The 23391-nt window shown below is 39.5% G+C and overlaps 1 protein-coding gene across 1 annotated transcript in view; it reads left to right on the plus strand.

The window, feature by feature from the left end:
* SMG1 (SMG1 nonsense mediated mRNA decay associated PI3K related kinase) overlaps nt 1-23391 on the plus strand; it is a 59580-nt gene that overhangs the window by 3220 nt on the left and 32969 nt on the right. The window contains exons 2-25 of the mRNA XM_026682482.2: nt 5054-5217; nt 5699-5854; nt 6278-6414; nt 7570-7628; nt 8801-9014; nt 9723-9848; nt 9932-10004; nt 10536-10633; nt 11417-11590; nt 12239-12463; nt 13211-13312; nt 13549-13818; nt 15417-15547; nt 16279-16440; nt 16834-16952; nt 17443-17530; nt 17628-17729; nt 18182-18322; nt 18706-18905; nt 19632-19828; nt 20240-20404; nt 20920-21074; nt 21819-21964; nt 22549-22750. Coding sequence (XP_026538267.1) covers nt 5054-5217; nt 5699-5854; nt 6278-6414; nt 7570-7628; nt 8801-9014; nt 9723-9848; nt 9932-10004; nt 10536-10633; nt 11417-11590; nt 12239-12463; nt 13211-13312; nt 13549-13818; nt 15417-15547; nt 16279-16440; nt 16834-16952; nt 17443-17530; nt 17628-17729; nt 18182-18322; nt 18706-18905; nt 19632-19828; nt 20240-20404; nt 20920-21074; nt 21819-21964; nt 22549-22750 — 3606 coding nt within the window. The remainder of the gene's footprint in view (nt 1-5053; nt 5218-5698; nt 5855-6277; nt 6415-7569; nt 7629-8800; nt 9015-9722; nt 9849-9931; nt 10005-10535; nt 10634-11416; nt 11591-12238; nt 12464-13210; nt 13313-13548; nt 13819-15416; nt 15548-16278; nt 16441-16833; nt 16953-17442; nt 17531-17627; nt 17730-18181; nt 18323-18705; nt 18906-19631; nt 19829-20239; nt 20405-20919; nt 21075-21818; nt 21965-22548; nt 22751-23391) is intronic.

A 23391-nucleotide genomic window follows, 5' to 3' on the forward strand; every position in this document is an offset into this window, starting at 1 on the left:
GGCTTAGAATGACATGTGAATCTAACCACTGGCCAACACAATCTCAGTGTTACCTTCTGTATATACAATGAAAGGTATAATACTGGACTTTGATAAATTATTTTGAGTTTTCTTATATAGTCCGGAACTTGTTTCTGAAGTATTGTATATTTATTTTATTGAATTATTAAATTGTTTGCCACCCATCTTGCTTTGAAGTGACTCTGGGCGGCTTAACAACATTAAAAGCCATAAAGCCATAAAAGATAAATGTATTTCTAAAAGCAATAAAAATAGAATTACAATCCGAAGTATACTTGATTTTTCAAACATATAAGGCTAGATTTATTTCAGATATAGAAATACAGTCCAACTATACAGATATAGTTCGTCATTAGAAAGCACTGGAACACATGGAAGCATACATCTATGTGAATATTCAGCCTGTACCACAAGCTAACGGATCTTCCTTATTTAGTGACCACAATCGAGACCGGCAACTCAGTTAAGTGAATAAGTTGCTAAGTAAAACCATGACTTTGCTTATTATCTGACTTCTCAACCTTGGCAAAATGTGCGAACTTCAACTGCCGGAATTCCCTAGTTAGCATTGAGATGCTCATGCCACCTAGATATACATAAAAAAAAAATCATTGTTAAATGATACAGTACAATGGTGTCAAAATGATTTAAAATTGTGAAAATAAATAGAAATTTTCCCCCAAACTGGCACATTAAAAATGAATTCATAATTGACAGATTGTTAGTTTGTAAGGTAGCAGCTGGAGATGGGTAACTTTTTTTTTGACGAAAGGAATGAATGAAGAATGTGTCTGACTTGTGCCTATAAGCTAAGGGACTAATGGTAGACAGGGTATCAATACAATTGTCATCGGAATTCAGTTAAGAAAATCTCTGAATGCAATTTAAATTATCAAGTTTGAAGTCATTATTGATTCGGAACCAACTCTTATTCAGAAAAATATGTGTACAGTGGCAAGAAATGCAGCTCCAATTTTAATGTAAGTGCAGGATTTTCTTGTGACATTCATCTTTTTGTGCCTTTTAGAATTCTGGTCCCAGCCTTCTATTTGCAGCATTGCCAGACAGGCTTCAGATTGAAATCTGTAGGAATGTACATCAGAACTTTCTCTTTTGCACTTCATGCTATTAAAGGAAGGCTGCAGGGAAGAGAATTTATTACTTAGCACCCTTTCACTTCTCTTGTGGACTCATGCCTGCATGGTGACTTGGTTGAGAACAAGATTTTGAAAGGGATATTTTTTTAAAGCTTAAAATGGTAACATTACATTTTGTCTTTGGCAAAAGTGTTGGTTTTCTCATTGTATTTTCCAGGGGTAAACTTTAAAAATATACATTAATGCTCCATTCAGGTTGTGACTTACTTTAGAATTGTTATAGGATACTAATAGGATTGATATGAAGGAATAGAGATTTCCTTCATTCCGGGTGATTACATGGATGTGTCCATGTGTTTTTTTCGGGAGCATTGGCCATGCTGAATGAGCTGCTGGGAATTCTGCCTCAGCAATACAGGTAGTCCTCGACTTACAACCATTTGTTTAATGACTATTTGAAGTAACAGTGGCACTGAAAAAAGTGACTTATGACCATTTTCCACACAACCATTGCAGCATCCCCATGATCACACGATCAAAATTCGAACGCTTGACAACTGGTTCATATTTACGACGGTCACAGTGTCCCAGGATCATGTGATCCTCTTTTGTGACCTTCTGACAAGCAAAGTCTATGGGGAAAGCCAGATTCACTTAACAGCCGTGTTGCTAACTTAACAACTGCAGGGATTCACTTAAAAACACTGGTAAGAAAGGTTGTAAAATGGGGCAATGCTCACTTAACAACTGTCTTGCTTAGCAGCAAAAACATTGGGCTCAATTGTGGCCATAAGTCAAGGACTACCTGTATCTAGAGAACCATAGATTCCCTACCCCGATTTTGATATTTCAGGTAGTTAGATTGATTTGTTTCTTTCCCTTGCTGTTTGAAACTAAACTTTGCATGTCTTGCCTCCATGACGTTGCACTGTTTCTGTTGAATTTATTTTTAAACTGACAGGATGGATGGTAGATTGGGCTGTAGTTAAGTAACACAGCTGTTCACCAAGGTGGACACCAGTCAGGTGTTGCAAAAAAAAAGAAAGCACTTGGGAAGTGAGGTATTTTAGATTTGAGATTTCGAGAAATACTCCAGCTTGTAGTTAGGGTAGTAAATTATTATTTCCATCATGCAGTTTAAATTGGCTCATAATCTGGCTTTCATTTCTCTTCCTAGACAACTTCATAAAGCTTGTAGAACTTTCGTATAACCTCAACTGATTTGCTGTGTTAGGGTCCAATGGGGAAATAAAGCATTATTTGTCTTTAATTTGATTCAGCCTGTGATTTAGGATGGCTGCTTACTAAAAGCATGCAAAAGAGTTCCTTCTGAAACATTTCAAGTATGAAATGCCTAATTCCAAGCATGAGAAGTATCTCGCTCTCCACCCCACCCCCCACCCCAAAAAAGATGAGGCATTTGAAAATGAAATGCATTTTACGTACCTTAGTAAGTTAGTTGGTGAGGTTTTGCCTACTATGTAATCACACAAGTTTGGGCTGTTAGTAGATGGCTTTGCAGCTTCTTAAAAGTATTTGTTTTCCATTGTCTGTCTGCAACAGCACATGATTTTTGCAATTTTATGTATAGGAAAACACGTGTGCAGCACCATACGTATTTAGTTCCCTTTTAACATGGGCTACATTCTTGTATCATACTACGCCATAATATGTCTTGGCATGGCATGTTGTATGAACCTAGGCATTTGATTGATGTATAATGTTTTAATTTAGTGGTGTGTATAGATGATATGTGACAGGTCCTGCAATCACACTTTTATATGAAAAAATACAAATTTGGACTATTTTAATTAAACATGCTTATGTAGATTAAACAAAGCCTCAGAATAAATAAAAACATGTCAATTGCATAGTTTGTATGATACCAAAATACGTCTGGAGCCCTACATTATATTAATATTAAGATATAGTTTAGTTTAACCTTTTTTTTTTCAATAAGCCAGTGTTACTGATTTGTATGGTCATCTGAACCAAACACATCTATTGGCATAATGTGTAATCCTGTCCTATGCATAGCATTCAGAAATTCTCATTCAGTTTCAGGATTATTAGCAAGGTGTGGCTGTAACTAGGAACGTTAGCTGCCTTACTATTTCTATCTGTTGGGTATAATGAGACAAAATGAGGAGTTTGAAACTTTTAGTATTTCCACACCTCTTGAAAGCGATGGCTCTATTGGCTTTCGTTTCTCCACATGAGATTTCCTGTTGCTGCCCCTGCCCCTCTGAAAGGCATTTCTCCCCCTCCCCATACACATATTGTGCCAACTCTACTAGGGTTTTGGGAGGCCCTTAAGATCTGGCTTTGTTCCCAGCCCTGAGGGTTGTATGTCTGTGTCATGTTTTAATTTTTGTGGTTGATTTTAGTTGAGGCTGCCATATTTTGTTTCCTTTTTAAAACTCTTAATTGTATATTTGGATTTTGAAAGCTACCCAGTCTCTTAGAGGGGTGGCCATAATAAATTTAATTAAAAATATATAAAAATAAAGCCCTTTATTTATTATGGTTCTTGGCACAATCAGCCATATGTTTACACTGGATTTGGCTTTTTTCTCCCACCTATCCTTCTCAATGATCTAGGTTAATCATCATCACCACCATCATTGCTTGATTAAGTCAGCTTTATGTGTTAGCTATTTTTTTTATTCCAAAAGCCATTTTGTTTCCTAAAGAAGTGTATAAAAATCATGCTCATTCACTTCATATTCATGTTGGTTTTTTTTCACTGAGATATGGGGTACACATGCATTATAGTACGTGATCTACATTTTATGGGTTTTAATACCTGAAATTGAATAGATCTGTGTGTACTCTCACCCCACCTCCCGAAAAAAATATGTATTGTGCATTTCTCAGAAACAAGTATGCAAAGAATGTTTGGCTATGTACTTTTATAGTAGAGTAAAAGAAGGAAACTTAAAAAGTGGTTCCTTATTTATCCGTTACATTGTTCATAATAAGAAAATGTTTCTGCACGATTTTAAAATGGGATTCTGTAATGCTTCTGCATCCGTGTTATCAAGTCCCAGGGGATCACGGGCATACGAACTGCGAAGCCTTTCCCCTTGCTGAAAGCTGTCAGAATATCCAGTGATGTTTGCCAGTTTGTCTATAGAGCTGTGTACATTTGTGCTGACGTCAGTGTAGATACAAGCTAGTATGTAAACAGCTCTGCTTCTTTTTTGGAAAATGACCCAGTGTGGCTATTTAATAATGTTCTTGCCTTGAATCTTTGCACAGTGATCTTCGAGCACAATGAACCGAAAGAGGATGTGTTTTAACCTTCAGTGTAAAAATATAGCATCTTTTCCCCCTCTGCATGGTGTTTGTCACAGTGGGATGTTCTGAACCTGCTCCTTGTTGAATTGTTCCTGACAGTGGGTGTGATAAAAAATTGCAGAAGAAAGAGTGTGTAGTATAAATGCTGGGAACACTGAATCCATATTTGAGAAGTAGCTGCAATGAACTTTCTAAGAAGGAGACACCTTCTAGTTTTATTCTGCTCGTGGTACATTTGCTTCTTAATGCACAGAAGAGCTCTTGATACTAATCTTTGCGGCCAAAATTAAAAAAATAGCATCTTCTTGGCTCAGGGGTTCCTTCTTGGCTTCTGCAGGTAGCAATAAACCATTGGTTTTGTCCATCTTAGGACATTATGAAGAACTAATATCGATCAGTTTGTTACCTCAAAGGAAAGTTCGTAAGTTCTACTTGTTAATTTTATTTGTTATTTTATTATTCAGCCTTTTTGGTTTAGATATGTTTAATATTGTAAGACGCCCACAATCGCCTTGTGGTGAAATGAGCAGCAAATGAATGAATGCACGAACAAATGTCATTAGATATTTTAAACCGTAAGCCAACTGTAGCTGCCAAGGTTTGAAAGCACCTCACAGATTTTTTTCTTCTTGCAGAAGTGACAATCAATCAGCTGACCAAGAGAATTTAAAATACTCTTCATCCAGAGACCGGAGTAGTTCTTCCTCCTATGGATTACAACCTTCAAATTCAACGGTGGTGTCTCGACATAGACATGATGATATCAGAGTCTCCACTGACCTCCAGAATGAAGAAAAAGGTATAAAGATGATCTTATTTGATATGAAGCAGTTACGGCTGTAAAAGAAATGAGCTAGTCTAGATACTTCATGACTGTCACCAAGCCTCTGGTCAGTTTTTATTGGAGTTACTGTATTGAATTTTGTTATAGATGAGATAATTGAATCATCACAGTCTGTGTCAATTAGCAAAATGGTTTTTAGAGGTAGAAACTTTTTTTAAATAGCATGGTATAAGGAATATTGAAATACTGACCACTTCTTGCCCTGGCTTGTCTCCTGGAGGAGGAGGCTATCAAGTATTTTTAATTTGAGGGCAGGAGAAATGATTGGCCAGATATGATGACAGCTTCTTGCAACATCAGGACCTAACATTATTGATCAATGGGGGCCTTTCACCCCCCCCCCCCAAAAAAAAACATTGTCATCTTCTGCTGTAGGATATGGTATAATTTCCAAGCGATTCTAATGCTTTCCTTTAAAAAACTGGTTTTAATCCAGGTGGCTACAGTGTCAATGGAGGATCTGGGGAAAATACTTATGGTCGGAAGTCGTTGGGGCAAGAGCTGAGAGTTAACAATGTGACCAATTCTGATTTTACCAGTGTTCAGCATGGGAATCGTGCTTTAGTCACAAAAGACATGAGGAAAACACAGGGTAAGCACTGACTGTTCCTGTAGAAAGTGGGCTGTTGCTTTGAGTTGGTTTTATTATTATAGTAACCATAGAAAATGTCTCCTAAAATTAGAACCATGTTCAAGGGCTTGAAAATATGAAATTCTAATACTGGGTATAATTATACTATGGTTTATTTTAAATTAAGTGAACTGTTGCCCTGAGAACATTGTAATAAAAGGGTTTTTTTTAGTGGGTGGCGGCAGCCATTTTTTACGGGTTTTGGTTTCTTTCTGAGCAAAAATCCTGCAGCAAAGTTGGTTGAAGCTGTTTACTATTAGTTGTGACAAAGTAAACTAAATGTAGCTGATCTATTTTCATGAGAATGGATTGTTTATTATTATGAGGATTGGTCTGATTCTGGGAGAGAAGGACATGCATGTGTGCCATTATCTCAATTTCTAGAGCGATCATTGTCTTACTCTGATGAGTCTCGACTGTCAAATCTTCTTCGGAGGATTACTCGGGAAGATGACAGAGATCGAAGACTGACTACTGTAAAGCAACTGAAAGAGTTTATTCAGCAACCAGAGAACAAACTGGTTAAGTATCCATTGTTTTTTTCCCCTTGACTAAGGGCTCTTGCTTTAAGCCTGACTCCTGGTACCTTCATGCAAAAGATCTACATAACGAGGCTTCGCCTTTTTCCAGGAAGGTCCTTTTTATGTAGCCTTTGTGTATTACAGGTAGTCCTTGACTTGGGACCATAATTTCCATTGCTAATCAAGGTGGTTATTAAGTGAGTTGTGCTTGATTTTATGCCCGTTTTGGCCACAGTTGTTATATAAATCACTGCAGTTAAGTGACTCACATAATAATTAAACCAATCTGGCTTCCCCCATTGGCTTGTCAGAAGTCAGCTGGGAAGTCACAAATGGGGATCACATGACCCCTGGATGCTACAACCATCCTAAAGGACATTTGCCAAGTGCTTAAATTTTGATTGTGTGGAACATGTGAGTTCTGCGAGGGTCATAAGTGCAAGGACTGGTCATAAATCACTTTTCTCAGTGCTGTTATGAATGGTGGCTAAATGAATAAGGACTGCTTATAGTTCCTTTTGTCTGTAAATTTTTTTAGTGAGAGTCAAGAATTCTATATTTATCCTCCAGCTTACATAAAAAGATGCTGACACGCTAAAAGAGATAAGGGAAGTGGAGGGGAAAAAAAGGCTGGACCTATGAACGCAGAAGGCCAAAGCAAGCTCATCGCTCAAAAGCAAGCATTTATATTCTGTTCAGGCCAGACAGAGCTCCCCTGGCCAGTGGTTGAGTTCATGTAGCAGCTGATCTCCAGTTGGACCAGCGGATAGGAAAATAAATGATGGTAGCAGTTGCCATGAAAGAAGACCGTCTGAATGTCTGTGCAGATTCTCAGCCATCCAGGTCATCATTGTCTCAAAGGTGCTTTTATTATTATTTTCCTTCAAAAGGCAACTGGATTATTATTTTTTCCTTGAGGAGGAAGAAGAAAACGTTTCATTTCTCATCCAAGAAGCTTTATCAGTTCTAATGGCAGGGAATGAAGCTTCTTGGGTGAGGAGCAAAACATTTTATTCTTCTTCCTCAACAACAACAACAACAACAACAAAAGTCCAGTTGCCTTTTGAAGAAAAACAAAACGCCTTTGAGAAGACAGCTTGAATTTGCATTGCCATCACCCTGTTAGTGAAACCTTTCTTATGTTGTCTCTTACAGGTACTTGTTAAACAACTGGATAATATCTTGACTGCCATACATGATGTGCTTAATGAAAGGTGAGTTGGAATAGGACAGCTTTGAAAGGACGATCATTTCTGATCAGGTCCATCTGAGAATGGACAGCTTTGGAGATCTCTGCAAGCGTTCTGTTTCCCTTTCAGAGTGTGCCATGTCCAACAGATGGCTTGGCAGCTTCCGGAAAGAAAATCCTCCAAACTGGAAGTCATTCAAGCTATTCTGGGGGTAATCTGGCCCCGAAACAAGCCAATTTAGGGGATCATCTGAAAGCTGCCATGCTGTGCTGTCCCCAAATGACATGATTCACAGGGGGTGGAATGTTCTGGCATTATCCTAAAAAGATCAATGAATTCTGCACCTCCTTTTAGCCAGTGATGAGGAAGGAAGTGAGCAGAAAGCATCAAGAAAAGCTCTTTCCTCTTACCAGATTGTTTAGAGTGCTTGATACAAACCATCAGCAGAAAAGTGGCTTCTGAAACCGCCGCTCCTTAGTTTATTTAGTGTCTGCCTGCTTCGAAGGTGTTTGTTGAACTGAGGGGCAAGGATGGGAGTAGAAACGTACAGGTAGTCCTTGACTTATGGCCACAATCGAGCCCAGCATTTCCGTGGCTAAGCAAGGCAGTTAAACGAATCCACAGTTGTACAACCTTTTTCTTTTTTTTTGCCACTTTAGCCATCAGTGAATCACTGCCATTGTTATGTGTACTCATGCAGTCGTTAAGTGAATCTGGCTCCCACCCCTCACCATTGACTTTGCTTGTCAGAAGTCAGGTGGGAAAGTCACAAATGGTGATCACACGACTCCAAAACACGGCAACTGTCATAAGTACGTGCCAGTTGCCAAGTGCCCAAATTTTGATCACGCGACCAGGGGGTTGCTGTAGTGGTAAGTGTGAAAACTGGTCGTAAGTTGCTTTTTTAGTGCCGTTGTGGCTTTGAGCAATCACTAAACAAATGATTGTAAGTTGAGGACTACCTTTATGTATAAATGGGAATTTACATCTGTGCGAATGAGATGCTGGCTTGAATGTGTGAATGCATTCCTCGTAGTTTCTGTGTGTACCGTTTTTCACAAACCAACCTTCAGGAGCTGTAACGATCAGTTCACTGCCATTTTAATTCCAGGCTGGTTTGTCACTGCATGAAATGCTATATTTCATAACCAACTGTCCTTTTTTTTTTTTTGCCTTCTTCTTCTTCATAAATACAGTAGCAAATTGCTTCAAGAATTGAGACAGGAAGGGGCTTGCTGTCTTGGCCTTCTTTGCGCTTCTTTGAGCTACGAAGCTGAGAAGATCTTTAAATGGATTTTTAGCAAATTTAGTTCCTCCACTAAAGATGAAGTTAAACTGCTTTATTTGTGTGCAAGTTACAAGGCGTTGGAGACTGTGGGGGAGAAGAAAGCCTTTTCATCCGTAATGCAAGTAAGAATCAAATCGGCGATTGTTTTGCTTTTCAGATAAAGATCTAAGTCCCAGCTTATGTCTAAGTAAAAGTTTCTGTTTGGTTAGTGACATGCAGATGAATGAGAAATTATCAGTCAGTGGGTATCTACCTACCTACCTTCCTACCTAGATCTTCTTTTAATGACCCATAATACCTTGCGTGGTGGAGTTTGGGCAACTGAATGGAGCTAACAGAGTGTTTGCTGGCCGAATGCCCTTCCTGTCGCCAGTGTGGAGTTTTGTTCAGCAGATATATTCTCATTGTACCTGGAGAGAGAAATATCTGCCTTACCTGGGATTGAACTCACAGCCTCCTGATTGTGAGATGAGAGTTCCACCTCTAGGCCACTGCACCACTCCATCTCTGTCTCTGGCTATCTCTTATCTCTTATCTTTAAATCTAAAACATAGAAAAGACCTAGAGACACGGAGTAGAGTGTATCAAAAGTACAGGCTCAGAATGAATAAAGGGCAGCTCATTCTAAACTCGCAGGCAGCTTTTCCGAAATCATTGCTGCTGACAATTTACAGTTTTGTGCTTCTTAATGGATTGAATGACTTTGGTGAATTATACAATAAAAGCCGCATTCATCTCTGATTTATTTAATGGCCTTTTGGATAGTTGCAGCCGTGCTTCTTTTACATGGATTTCCAGAACCGTGTTTTTTTCTTCTCCCTCTCTCAAAGCTTGTCATGACTAGCCTGCAGTCTATCCTAGAGAATGTGGATACCCCCGAATTGCTGTGTAAATGTGTCAAGTGCATCCTTCTTGTGTCTCGTTGTTATCCTCACATTTTCAGCACGAATTTTAGGGTAAGAGCCTTGGCCTCTCTTTACGTCTTTCGGGCCCCATTATGTCTTCCAGGTGGATTAACTTTTGTGTATTTTGTTCCAAGGACACAGTTGACATATTAGTTGGGTGGCATATTGATCACACTCAAAAACCTTCTCTGACCCAGCAAGTCTCAGGTAAGCCTGAAAAATGAAATGACTTCATGAGATGCCCTGTAACGTGCTCTGATTTCCTTGTGGGCGATCAAGAGTTATTTCTCATATATGCTTTACATCAGTTAGTGCATGCAAGGGAAATGCAATTGCTTGCAAAGTTTCTGTTACACGTTTCAGCTTGTTAAAGAAAGAAATCTGGCTACACTAAATTTCATTTTGATCAGAATCCTATCTGCTTTTCTTCCTCCATCCCACTCATCCATCTTCCTTCCTCCCTTTTCTCTTTTTCCTCTTTCTGTTTTCCTCCCTCCCTCCCTCCCTCCCTCTTGAATAGCTGTAACAGGTGTAACATTGATTTGGTTTGTTTATACCAATATAGACACTGTTAACTAAAATGTAACTAGTATTTATTTTTTCTGCACAGTCACGATGCATGGTTTATTAGCGTTGGTACTTTTGCTTGCTTAATTTTTATGCCACTTTATTTTTTTAGATGAACCAGACGTAGCTTTAACCTTACCATGCTTTTCATTGCTCCGGCCCTTTCTGCAGGATGGTTACAGAGTTTGGAACCATTTTGGGTAGCTGACCTGGCCTTTTCTACCACACTCCTGGGTCAGTTTCTAGAGGATATGGAAGCTTATGCTGAGGTAATGAGGCCATCAGTTTTGAATCGGAATAAATGCTTGGGGGAGTGAGATACTTTCTAGCCTGTAACTCAAGTTCTTATCTGTGTCTCTGTCAGAAAATGTTGTGAGTATAGTGAACACAGTAGCTAATTCCCTGAAGGATCTTCTTTCACTCTTAAAGAAGGGCTCTCCTCTTCTATACCTCTTTCTGTCATGCCTCCAGGGTTCTTTTCCAAAAGGCACCTTGGACTTTCTTGGTGTTTTTTTTTTCCTTGAAAACATTTTGCTTCTCAGCCAAGAAGCTTCTTCTGTACTGAGATTCTTGGATAAGAAGCAAAACATCTTCAAGGGGGAAAAAAAGAAAGTCCAGTTGCCTTTTGGAGAAGCACTTTTGGCACAAATGCCCTGGATGATTTGAAAATCTCCACAGACTCTTTATGTCATGAATTATATGATGTTATGGTTGGTTTGTTCCTTAAACTTACCCACAAGTTTCGTTTAAACAAGTATTTCTCAACCATGGCAACTTGCTGGCTAGGAATTTTGGGAGTTGAAGTCCACACATCTTAAAGATGACAAGATGGAGAAATATTTCCTTAAACACACCCTTGCTAAACTTCTATAGAACTTAAATGGATCACTAAATCTGTAGGAGTTTTACTGACATGAAAAGAAACGTGCGTAAACTGAGAGATTTGAAGACTAAGGAGGTCACAAGCCGTATCCCTTGTATGTTAAAATGCACAGCCTGCAATTCTGAGCACAACCTCACTGAGGACCGTCTTGATATATTTCTTCACGTAGGATCTCGGCCACGTCGCTTCCGGAGAATCTGTTGATGAAGATATCCCTCCTCCTTCTGTTTCACTGCCCAAACTGGCAGCTCTGCTTCGCGTGTTCAGCACAGTGGTGAGGAGTATTGGGGAGCGGTTCAGTCCCATCCGAGGGCCGCCCATTACCGAAGGATACGTAACTGATGTAAGTCTCGTTTGGGTGGTTGAGCGGTTTCATTGGCCAATCACGCCAAGCTAATCTAAATATTTAATAATTGTGATTTTCGTTTTCTGGTGTAAAACTGGAAAAATGTCTTGCTTTCACCTCATTGTGTATATGTAGCCCTCAACATGACCGTACAAAGCTGCAACAGACCTCCCTTGGGGCTACTTCTGACTGGGATTGGAAATTCCAAAGGCCCGCCCCCTCCCAAGTCACATGACTGAGCTTTGGGCCTCGTTTACAACCATTTGTAGCATCCCAAAGTCACGTGACCGCATTTTAAGACACTTTTGCTTTTCTGCATAACTATGTCCATAGCAAACCATAGGTTTGCTTAATGACCACAGCATTTGCTTAATGACCGCCACAAAAAAACCTAGGGCACTTTGCTCATGAACTTTGGTATCTGTAGCAATTAAACATCTGGAATTATCCCAGCGATTTTGCTGGGATCAGCTTACCTTGGGAGACAGAGCTTTAGTTGCTTCTAAGATGACTCACACATATGGTGCATATTAACCAAAAATTGAATATGCTCTATCAAAATATCTTCAGACAGGCAGCAGGAGTTCAAAGGGATGACAACATGTACTTTCATTGTAACTGAATTCTCTTTTTTTCCTTCTTCAGGTTTTGTACAGAGTAATGAGGTGTGTGACAGCCGCCAACCAGGTCTTTTTTTCTGAGACGGTATTGACTGCTGCCAATGAGTGTGTCGGTGTCCTGCTTGGCAGTCTGGATCCCAGCATGAATATACATTGCGATATGATCATCACTTATGGATTAGATCAGCTTGAAAATTGTCAGATTTGTGGTACTGATTATATCATCTCGGTGTTGAACTTATTGATGCTGGTACATACAATCCTCATAATACCTGCATTTAATGATAACAGTTTTGTTCATTTAAAAAAATACTAGACCATGAGTGATAAAAAAAGTAGATTGGAAACCTAAAGCTAATTCTTCGGCTTTGTTTGAGTTTTAAGGGATACATGTTATGTCCTTAAACAAATTACTGTTTGCTATCTATTAAAAACAGATTGTTCTTGTCAAGATGCTGTACAAATTATGTTTTCTATATAATAAAAAATATATTTTCCTTCTGGATATAATAACACTATTAAGATGACTAGTTGGGAATATGTATTAAATATGTTTGCTATAGTTTGATGCCAGTGATTGTTGTTGAATTATATTTCACTGCTCCTTCATAACTATTTGTACAGCTTGTCAAATATTTTTTTAAAAATTGATAAGCCAAGTAGAAATCTCCTGCTACTAATAAGCAGTAGAAAATAAGGGAGCAAATGAGAGGGATGCCTTGGATTTTCCACCAAGGAAAAGTGGGATTTGATAGATAAAAGCTACTAACTTTCATAGTTTTAATTCCAACTTTTGCGGACCTCATTCCATATTTAAGAGGTTCATAAGGGTGTGTGTGTAAGTGCACTAAAATGCCTACTATCCCTGTCACATTTTAGTTCATTCAAATTTGTAACTTTTGTTTAATGAATAAATAAATACACTGATTTAATAGGAAACAACATTTTACAGAATTCACAATCCATGTTAATATTAATGCCTCCTTTTTTTGCCTAGATTGTTGAACAAATAAATACAAAACTTCCATCATCCTTTATTGAGAAATTGTTTATACCAGAATCTAAGCTTCTTACGCTCCGCTACCATAAGGAAAAAGAGGTAAGCAGCAAATTAAATTTCATGCCACATGAAATGAACCCTTAGAAAATTTTGTTTTAAGAGTAATTTTTAGATTTAAGAGAACACCTAGCAAATCAGTCACAGCTGAGATATCACACCTAGCTATAGAGAAGGCAACTTAACTGTGGTTTGAAGTATGTCTTGAATCCACGTGTGTTATAGGAAACGTTTAATGGGCAGGAACCTTCCTGACATGATATTTTTCTGTTTTCAAGGTTGTTGCTGCTGCACACGCTGTATATCAAGCAGTGCTAAGCTTAAAGAACATTCCTGTTTTGGAAACAGCCTACAAGTTGATTCTGGGTGAAATGGCCTGTGCCTTGAACAGTCTCCTTTGCAGCCTGCAGCTTCCCCAAGCTTGTTCGGAAATTCTCCACGATGCTTTCAAGAACCACATGTTTGATGTGGCCAATGCAAAGTTTGTTGTCATATTTGATCTCAGTGCGCTGACTACAATTGGAAATGCCAAAAATTCATTGATCGGGGTGAGTTATCCTTACCGTTGGGGGTGTGAATGATGTTTGTGTTTCCAAACTGATGTGGCTGTGGAAACGTAAAGCAGCCTTGCACCCGTCGTGCAAAGTAAATGTACCTTTGTACATGGGGAGGGGGCAGGAAGGCAGTTCTCTAGAAGTTTCAATTCAACCAGAATAGAGCTGGAAAGGACCTTGAAGGTCTTCTAGTCCAACCCCCTGCTCCAGCAGGAGATCCTGTCCCATTTCAGACAAGTGACAGTCCAGTCTCCTTAAAAACCCTCAGTGATGAAGCATCCCTAACTTCTGGAGGCAAGCTGTTCCACTGGTTAATTGTCTTCACAATAGTTTCTCCTTAATTCCAGGTTGCTTCTCTTCTTGATTAGTTTCCATCCATTGTTTCTTGTCCTGCCCTCTGGTGCTTTTGAAAATAAGTTGACCTTCTCTTCTTTGCGGCAGCCCCTCTAATACTGGAATGCTGCTATCAAACCCCCCCAGTCCTTCTTTTCTCTAGACCAGGGATCCCCAACCTTTTTGAAGCCGCGGCCCGGTACCGGCATCAGCTGGGCGCCGCGGCCCGGTACCGGCATCAACTGGGCGCCGCCATCTTTTTTTGACGAAAAAGTGCGGCGCCAGCGCTTCGGTGAGCTTTTTCAGGTAGAAATGGCTTTCTACCGGAAAAGCTCACGGGCGTGAGCGCCGCCATCTTTTTGATGAAAAAGTGCTTCCGGTGAGCTTTCTACCCGGAAAAGCTCACCGGAAGCACTTTTTTACCAAAAAAAGATGGCGGCGCCCAGCAACCAGTGGCCCGGTAAGAGTTGTTCCGCGGACCGGTATCGGTCCGCGGACCGGCGGTTGGGGACCCCTGCTCTAGACTAGCCAAACCCAAATCTTGCAACTGTTCTTCATATGTTTTAATCACCAGGCCTTTAATTCTAAAGTTCTTTAGAAGTACTTTAGAAAGAAGTCCATTTGTTTATCTTAAGCTCTGCAATAGTTAATAGTGAAATAAAAATACATGGCTCTAAAATTTTATAGGTCTTTATTCACACAAAAAAAAGATAAAGTAGCTTTATTTATTTTTAGCATCCCTTCAGTGAATAGGTCTTGCATTCTCCATGTACGTCTCTGCATTGGTGTGTTTCCCTTTGAATTGGAAATACAGAAAAAAAATTGTTCCTGCTACACAGAAGTTCTCAGTGTACATGCAAAGCAACAGAACAAGGATAATCATAATAATAATAATACCAGCAATAAGAGGGGGAGTAAAGAAGACGGTAAGAAGGATAAATAAGCCACATTACATGGGTAAATACACATAGACATAGACAGTGCTGGTGTTCAGCAGAGTGATAGTCAGAGGGAATAAACTTTGTGTCTTAATTGTTTTGGCTTTTTTCAAAAATGTGTGTAAAGTATCCAGGTTCGTCTCTGCCCTGTCTGTTATATCACAGTTTGTAAGCTAGTTTTCACAACTGTTCTAGCCTTTGTCTGTATTATTGGAGAGGGTTCTAGAAAACCTTAAACTATTTCTTGTATTTTTTAAAGTCCAATTCTGGTAGTATAATTGTGATACATGCTTTGTTCTCTACTGTGGCTTGCTTTGCCAGATGTGGGCTCTCTCCCCGACGGTCTTCGCTTTGCTGAGCAAGAATCTGATGGTTGCCCATGGTGACATAGCCGTTCACTTTCCAGCTGTCCAGTATGCAGTGCTGTACACCCTGTATTCACACTGCACCAGGTGCGAGGCAGTTCGTTCTTTAAATGGGAAACTGTGGTACTTACATCAGTTTACAAATGATTTCAATTTTGTTCTCCTAGCGGGAGATCCTGCTGGACTCTTACCGTCCTTGCTGTAAGTGCTACTGTGTGTTCTCCAAGATCTCCCTTATTTGAAAAGAGAGGCTGCACTGTAAGATCCCTGTTGCAAAATATAAGGATTATTTGATAAAAGGATAACCAAGGCTTTGCAACATGCTGGATGGGAGAACTCGTGCATTTTCTAGGAATTAAAACAGGAAGCTTAGAATCTGCACAGGTTTTCTTTTTCTTTGTGAAGGAAATGAGATGCTTGGTTGTCAAGAATTAGCCTTTCAAGAGAGAAGAAGCACTATTGATAAGAATGAAGGATTGATAAAGAAAGTAGGGAAGAAATAGACTCATCGCCAAAGTTGTAAGAGGAAAACAAGGCTTAAATCAAAAAGAAGGATTTGCGCAAATGACTCAAGCAAACTCCCCCCCCCCACACACACAATTTAAATGAGTATAAGAGAAGCTGAGGGGAGGGGAAAGTAAAGCAAAATCAAATGGGCAAGATCCTTTTTATACGGCCTTTTGGGGGAATTGATTTCTTGGTCAATTTTAACAGTTCTGAACACTGTCAGGCTATACCGCAGCACCTATTGCCTCCCCAAATATACAGTATTTAGCCTGATTGTATGACTAAAATCTAATTCTCTCTCCCTTTTCCAGACATGACCACTTCATATCTAGCAGTCTCAGCTCCTCATCTCCTTCTTTGTTTGATGGGGCTGTCATAAGCACTGTGACCACAGCTACAAAGAAACATTTTTCTATCATTGTAAATCTCTTGGGACTTTTACTTAAAAAGGATAATGTGACCCATGATACCAGGTAACTAGTGGTTTCATCTGGTCAAAATATTGTTTTCTCTAATAAAATGATCAATAATAATTAATGTTCAGTGCATGTGAAAAGAGGGCAGGGAAGAAACTTGATATATTTAAGAGATGTTTTCCTTATTCTCAGAAAGAGGAATTAGATTCCTGGGTATTTGTAATATGTGCCTGTTCTTCATTTAAATCTTGGCTATCAAATTTAACTCCAGAGCAGCATTTTTCAAGGTTGGCAACTTTATAGTTGTGTGGACTTCAACCCCCAGAATTCCACAGCTAACATGATTAATAATGTTGTCGTTTGAAACTGCCATCTTTGAAAAGCATGGCTAGTCTGGAGAAAGGCATAGATACATAATATAAAAATTGAAGAGAATGCTTGTGTTTTTAGGAAATTGCTCATGACTTGGGCTTTGGAAGTAGCTGTTCTGATGAAGAAATCAGAGACCTACGCGCCCTTGTTCTCTCTCCCCTCCTTCCATAAGTTTTGTAAAGGACTTCTGGCAAACAGTAAGAGTTTGATTTTTCTAATTTAAAAAGGGGTAAGCAAAATGCGTACCTATTTTCTTGTGAATCTGTTCTTAGAAAACTAGCAAAGGTCTTGCATTTTATATTTCTTTAATTGAGAATATTTTACAGCCAACAACATAGCATAAATCACAATTCATTCATTATTTCCATTAGTTAAAGTCTTCCCAAAATATAAATTATATTCTTAATAACATAATGCATTTTTTTCTAATTTCAAATTTTTCTAATCTGGTAAAAATACATTTTACCCCTCTGCAAACTTAATACTTTAGTTTTCCCTAGATTGGTTACAGTAAGTAACTTAAACTGAAGATACCTAGGAATTAAGATGTGTAAAAATTGAGGAAATTAAGTTCAACTTCTGTCATTCGTTGCTCTTAAATACCCTTTTAATATTAACAGTCATTGCTAAAAGATAAACGGATAATATTCTGATGGGTAATAAAACTGCCTTAATTCCAAAACGCAGCTCTCTTGGAAGATGTTAACATATGTCTCCAAGCATGCAACAGCCTTCATGCTTTGTCATCCTCTCTCCCAGAAGACTTACTCCAGAGGTATTTAGTCCATTAACTTTTTGCAGATTCATTGTTCTGTTCAGTTATTGTGTGAGAGCCTGCATTACTGTGTTGTTTTCACTGTTTTGTGGCACAGGTGTGTTGATGTATGCCGTGTTCAGCTGGTCCACAGTGTTGCTCGGATAAGGCAAGCATTTGGAAAGCTCTTAAAGTCTATTCCTTTGGATATCATACTAAGGTGAGTAATTGCCTTGGGTGTAAATTCTTACAATCGGTGTGTGGAAAAACAAGATCAAGTGACATATTGTAGTGAGATACTTCCAGTTCTAACCTTAAGATCAGTTGCACGCTGGATAAGGAATTCTGGGAATTGAAATTCACCCATCTTAAAGTTGCCATGGTTGAAAAACTCTGCCCTAGATCCTTTCCCAATCCATGGTGAGAATTTGATGGTTTGGGAGTTAGATTCTTCAGGATGTGAGGGGTTTAATGGACTGCGCGCTGTGTCACAGGTCTTTTTCTGCATACCAAGTAGTAGGTCACACTACATGTATATAATATGAGGCCCATGTAAAAGCCCCTGTGGAGGAGGGGTGACAGGTGACAGCCGGGAGGAAGCGTTGGTCTGTATATTTGCCTTCCAACTTCTCACTAAACAATTTGTGCTTTTTTCCGTGTAATTTTTGATAGCAATCACCACCACGCAGAAATCCAAGAAATCTCCTTAGCCATTCGAGGACACATGAGCAAAGCTCCAAGCAACACATTTCACCCACAAGACTTTTCTGATATCATCAGTTTCATCCTGTATGGAAGTTCTCACCGAACAGGGTAAGAAGCCCCTGCAAACTTCAAAGCTACAAAAAAAGGAACATTATTTGGTGGGGTGGAGGAACAAGGAAATTTGGGTGTATTGGCAAGAGGTAGTCAGTTATTGAGAAATTATACATAATATGCTGTATATTAAATAACTCAGCCTCTACAAGAAGTTTTGCTTGTGGCTGCGGATGGAAGAGAGGAAGTGACAACCTGAGACATCTAGATAGAATGAAGAACTTAATTTTATTTGATGTTAAATCTGAGTACAGCTACTGTTATCTGAATACAGCCACTGCTACTGTAGATAACATTCCTCTCTTCATCCAAATGAAATATAATTCAGTTATATTGTGTTAACTTTTGCTCACCTTCCGTAACAACCAACTTTGTTTCAGGAAAGAGAGCTGGCTAGAAAGGTTATTTTATAGTTGCCAAAGATTGGACAAACACGATCCATCCAGTATTCCACGCAATTTATTGAAAACAGAGGCTGTACTTTGGCAGTGGGCTATTTGGGAAGCAGCCCAATTTACTGTCCTTTCAAAATTAAGAACACCCCTAGGTAGAGCCCAGGACACGTTCCAGACTATTGAAGGTAACCTGAAAAAATGTATAGTATATTTTAATACTTTTTACCATGGATGACTAGACATTTTTAAAACATGTTCATAAGCACTATGCATGTGTGCTTCTCAAAAATTGAGGGGCATTTTTGAAATAATATGCTTACATTTTTAAATAGGAACCTGTCTTAACTTAAAATGCATAATAGGTAATTGCATTTTTTAAAAAAGCATTCTAGTTCACGTGTTGCTGAAATTTACAAAAACATTTCATTGACTTTTTCCCCCTAGACTTCCAAGGCATAGCATACATAAAATTCCTATGTATTCTAATCTGGTTATAAAATTTTTTTTAAAAAAATCCCTTTCTAGTGGGATGGCAAATCAGACATAAGATTGTAGCCTTGGTTTTGTACAAAAAAATTAGTGAATATTCTCCTCAGAGCTTTGTGAGGGATCCTCTTTTCTGATATTTTCCTGGCTAGTTACACACTTACCCCTATTGTTTCCTATGTGAGATAAACTCAGGTTTAAATAGTCATTATAATCATGAATCTATAGACAACTATTGTAAACTTGTATATACAGTTAAGATTCAACATAAGGATGTCTGGGCATTCAGTATGATTCAGTTCAAAATGCTCAGTGGTGTAATGTGAGCTTTCTGCAATAAAGGGATTGCCTTTTTAAAGTTTGGGTAGAAAGGGTTAGTCTGAAATATTGTACCCTGATCTATTCTGAATGGGTGCTGCTTCCAGGTATCATTAGAAGCCTTGCGGCTCACACCTTAAATCCGGATCAAGATGTCAGCCAGTGGACTACAGCTGACAATGACGAAGGTCACAGCAGCAACCAATTGCGGCTAGTTCTGCTCCTTCAGTACTTGGAGAACTTGGAGAAACTGATGTATAATGCTTATGAAGGGTGCGCCAATGCTCTTACATCCCCACCAAAGGTAACACCAGTCCCTGCCCCCTCCTTCTTATGTAATAGCCTTAAAGCATCCTGTTGCTGATCAATAGACCAGCTGTTGATTGGGGTTATCTTCACAAAGCTCCTTCTGAAGATAGTTATGCTCCATGATGCAAAGTGAACTTGCTTTCCATCCAGTTGTTTTGTTCGTTTGTTTGACTGTTTTTATGGTGTATAGAAGGGGTCCCCAAACCTGGCAACTTTAAGACTTGTGGACTTCAACTCCCAGACTTCCTCCTCTAGTCCTGTTAGCTCAGGAATTCTGGGAGTTGAAGTCCACAAGTCTTAAAGCTGGCCAAGTTTGGGGACCTCTGATGTATAGGCAGTTATTTCTGTTTGTACATCTGTGAGTAAACAAGCAGTAAGTGAGATTTCTGCCTCTCCATTTACAAAGGTAATCAGGACCTTCTTCTATACAAACCGTCAGACCTGCCAAGATTGGTTAACTCGTATTCGGCTTTCCATCATGCGCGTTGGGTTATTGGCTGGACAGCCCGCTGTCACTGTTCGTCATGGCTTTGATTTGCTGACAGAAATGAAGACTAATAATATATCTCAGGTAATGACACTTCTGAGCATAATATTTTCATAGTCCTCTGAATAAATCACTGGGTGAACCCAAAGGTTGCTGGCTTACTTGTGCCCTATTTTCCCACCCAGTGCAGAGTAATTATATGAGGTATCACTCAAGATGGATTTGTTATCAGAATCACAAGTACCGAAATTCGTTGCTCAGTTGCTAAGTTGTGTCCGATTCTTGGTGAGCCTATGGACCATAGCACGTCAGGAACCCCTCTCCTCCACGGTTTCCCACAGTTGCCCCCCAAATTCCTGTTCATAGCGTCGATGACCCTAACTAACCATCTGATCCTCTATCATTCCCCCTTCTCCTTTTGCCTTCAAACATCTTTCCCAACATCAGAGTGTTTTTCAGTGACTATGGAAATATCTTCAGACAATGTTGTGGCTCCCTCGGCTAAGAAAGAGAGATGTGCACTTGACCCTCTAGAGTCAGACATGATGGGATTAAACCAATAAATAAAACTAACCGTTTTTTGATCTCTCTGCTCCTAGGGAAATGAATTGGAAGTAACTATCATGATGGTCGTTGAAGCCCTGTGTGAACTGCATTGCCCTGAAGCCATTCAAGGTATAGCTGTCTGGTCTTCGGCTATAGTTGGCAAAAACCTCACCTGGATTAATTCTGTAGCTCAGCAGGCCGAAGGACGGTGAGTAGTCTATACAACAATGCTGAACAAATATAACACTTCCCCCTCTTTTCATGTTTAGACCTTTCCACGAGGGGAAGGGAAATCAAGTGGCATTGTGTGGATTATGTTATCTTTATGGATGTGATGTCACAGTAGCTTGTCGGCGTCCATTTATCAGGGTGCATATTTTTTTTCAGAGCATCCGTATAATCTAGTAGAACTGAGACTGGTACTCAGCATCTTTTGAAGATCTGTTTTAAATGTGGTTTGTTTGATGGAGGTCATTTATTCTCATCGTAGGCTATTGTGGTTATGTGGCATAGTATCCTAAGTACCAACTGGGAGTAGATTTAGAACATCAGTCTCCAGATTTGCTAAGTTTAAAACTTCTGGACTTCAACTCCCAGAATTCCTCAGCCGGAGTTGAAGTCACAAATGCTAAAGTTACCAGGTTTGGAGACCCCTGGTTTAGAAGGTGAGGGGTGGTAGGAAAACGGAGGTTTATAGCCTTTTTCTGAATAGGAGAACAGCGATGAACAGGATGATGGGTTCATTTACTGCTCTTTCTCTCTCTCCCTTTACTGGGAAGAGCAGCTGGAAAAGGCGAATTTGCAGGCTAAATCCGCGCTTCTGGTCTGCTCCTTGCCAAGCTATAGGAGGGTCATTTCTGCCCAGCGAGGAACGTTCTATTATGGGATGGATTAAAGCAGGATAAGTAGCCATGGGAAGTTTTGCTAATTCCTGCAACTGACATTCTTGAAGGTTTGAAAAGGCAGCCGTTGAATACCAGGAGCATCTCTCTGCCATGACAGGAGTCGATTGCTGTGTCTCCGGTTTTGACAAAGCCGTCCTCAAGCTGGCTAATTTGAACAGTGGCAATAATGCCAGCCCAAAACACTCCTTAAATGGTGGGTATTAATTTTTTTTTGAGGGACTTGTGTTTGTTTAGTCAGTTACTTAAAGTCTGGGACAGTCATGGATTAGCAGCGTAGAAGGAAGGGTGGCATGTCTCTCTCTGTGTAGGTGATAATACTTAGAAACGAACATACGCATAAGTCTAAAAAGAGTAAACTTCATGCTCCTTAAATGGAACAAGCAAGAATATACCGTTGGCATCTTTGACTTGGTAGGGCCCTATTTGGGGGATAGTTCGTGTGTAATGGTTCTCCATAGGAAGCAATAATACAACCTCTTTTGGGCAAGGAAGAGAAAAAATTGGCAATGTCATTTTCTGTACCTTTGCCCAAGAGACAAATATTGCATTGACCAAAAATAGCGTGGGTGAGAATCTTGCAGGCAGGGAAGTAAAACTCTTTCCAAAGAACACAATAGATGGGCATCTCCAGTCGAGCTTTCATCCCAAGAAATGAGTTCCAAGGTGTGTGTTGAGAAATAAAATATTGAACTAAATAAATAAATAAAATAAAACATTTGAAAATATTGTGTCTTTAAGTTTGTGGAGGGCACTAATAATAGACTTTGGCTTATGCAGGAGATTCGCGGAAAATGGTGCTGACTAAGTCAGGGGATTCTTCCCCTGAAGTCATCAATTACCTGGGGAACAAAGCTTGTGAGTGTTACATCTCCATCTCTGACTGGTCTGCGGTGCAGGAATGGCAGAACGCGGTGCATGACTTGAAAAAAAACAGCAGCAGTGGCTCAGTAAATTTAAAAGCAGACTTCAACTACATCAAGTAAGTTCCTCTGGGTTGTCAGCTGTGCCGTGCCACAGGGAAGTCTTTCAGGCAACAGACGTGGTTAGGACAGCTCACCTGTGTGACAGACAAAAGGAAACCGAGAGGAGATGATAGTTGAGGTTTTCCTGGCAAGGGTAGCCTTCTGATTTTGACTGTAGTGGTTCTGCGCCCTGCAGTTATATTTGGTTCTGCCTCCTGGTTCTCCATTAGTAACAAAATAATAATAATAATAATAATAATAATAATAATAATAATAATAATAATAATAATAATAATAGTAATAATAATAATAATAGTAATAATAGTAATAATAGTAATAATAGTAATAATAGTAATAATAATAGCAGCAGCCAGCCTCCCAGACAGGTTTAAGGAGATAAGCAGTGTACTGCTAAGTCACACCTTTGACCCATTTAGTCTAGCAGGCTGTTCTCACAGTGGTCCACCAACTGCACAAGGAAGCCTATTAGGAGATAGCCTTCAGAGGCAGCCCCCCTACCTCTCAAGAACTATGGTCTCTGATCTCCAGGCATTCATCCAATATAGTGTCTCCTTTCTTTGCCCATTCTAAACTGCTTTTCTTGAAATGTGTGTCAAAATTGAAATAGTAATGTAATAACAGACCTCTTGCAAAGATT

This window comes from Notechis scutatus, chromosome 12 (assembly GCF_049901735.1).
Source record: "Notechis scutatus isolate UNSWTSFEM ecotype Mainland chromosome 12, rNotScu1.2, whole genome shotgun sequence".
NCBI lineage: Eukaryota > Metazoa > Chordata > Lepidosauria > Squamata > Elapidae > Notechis > Notechis scutatus.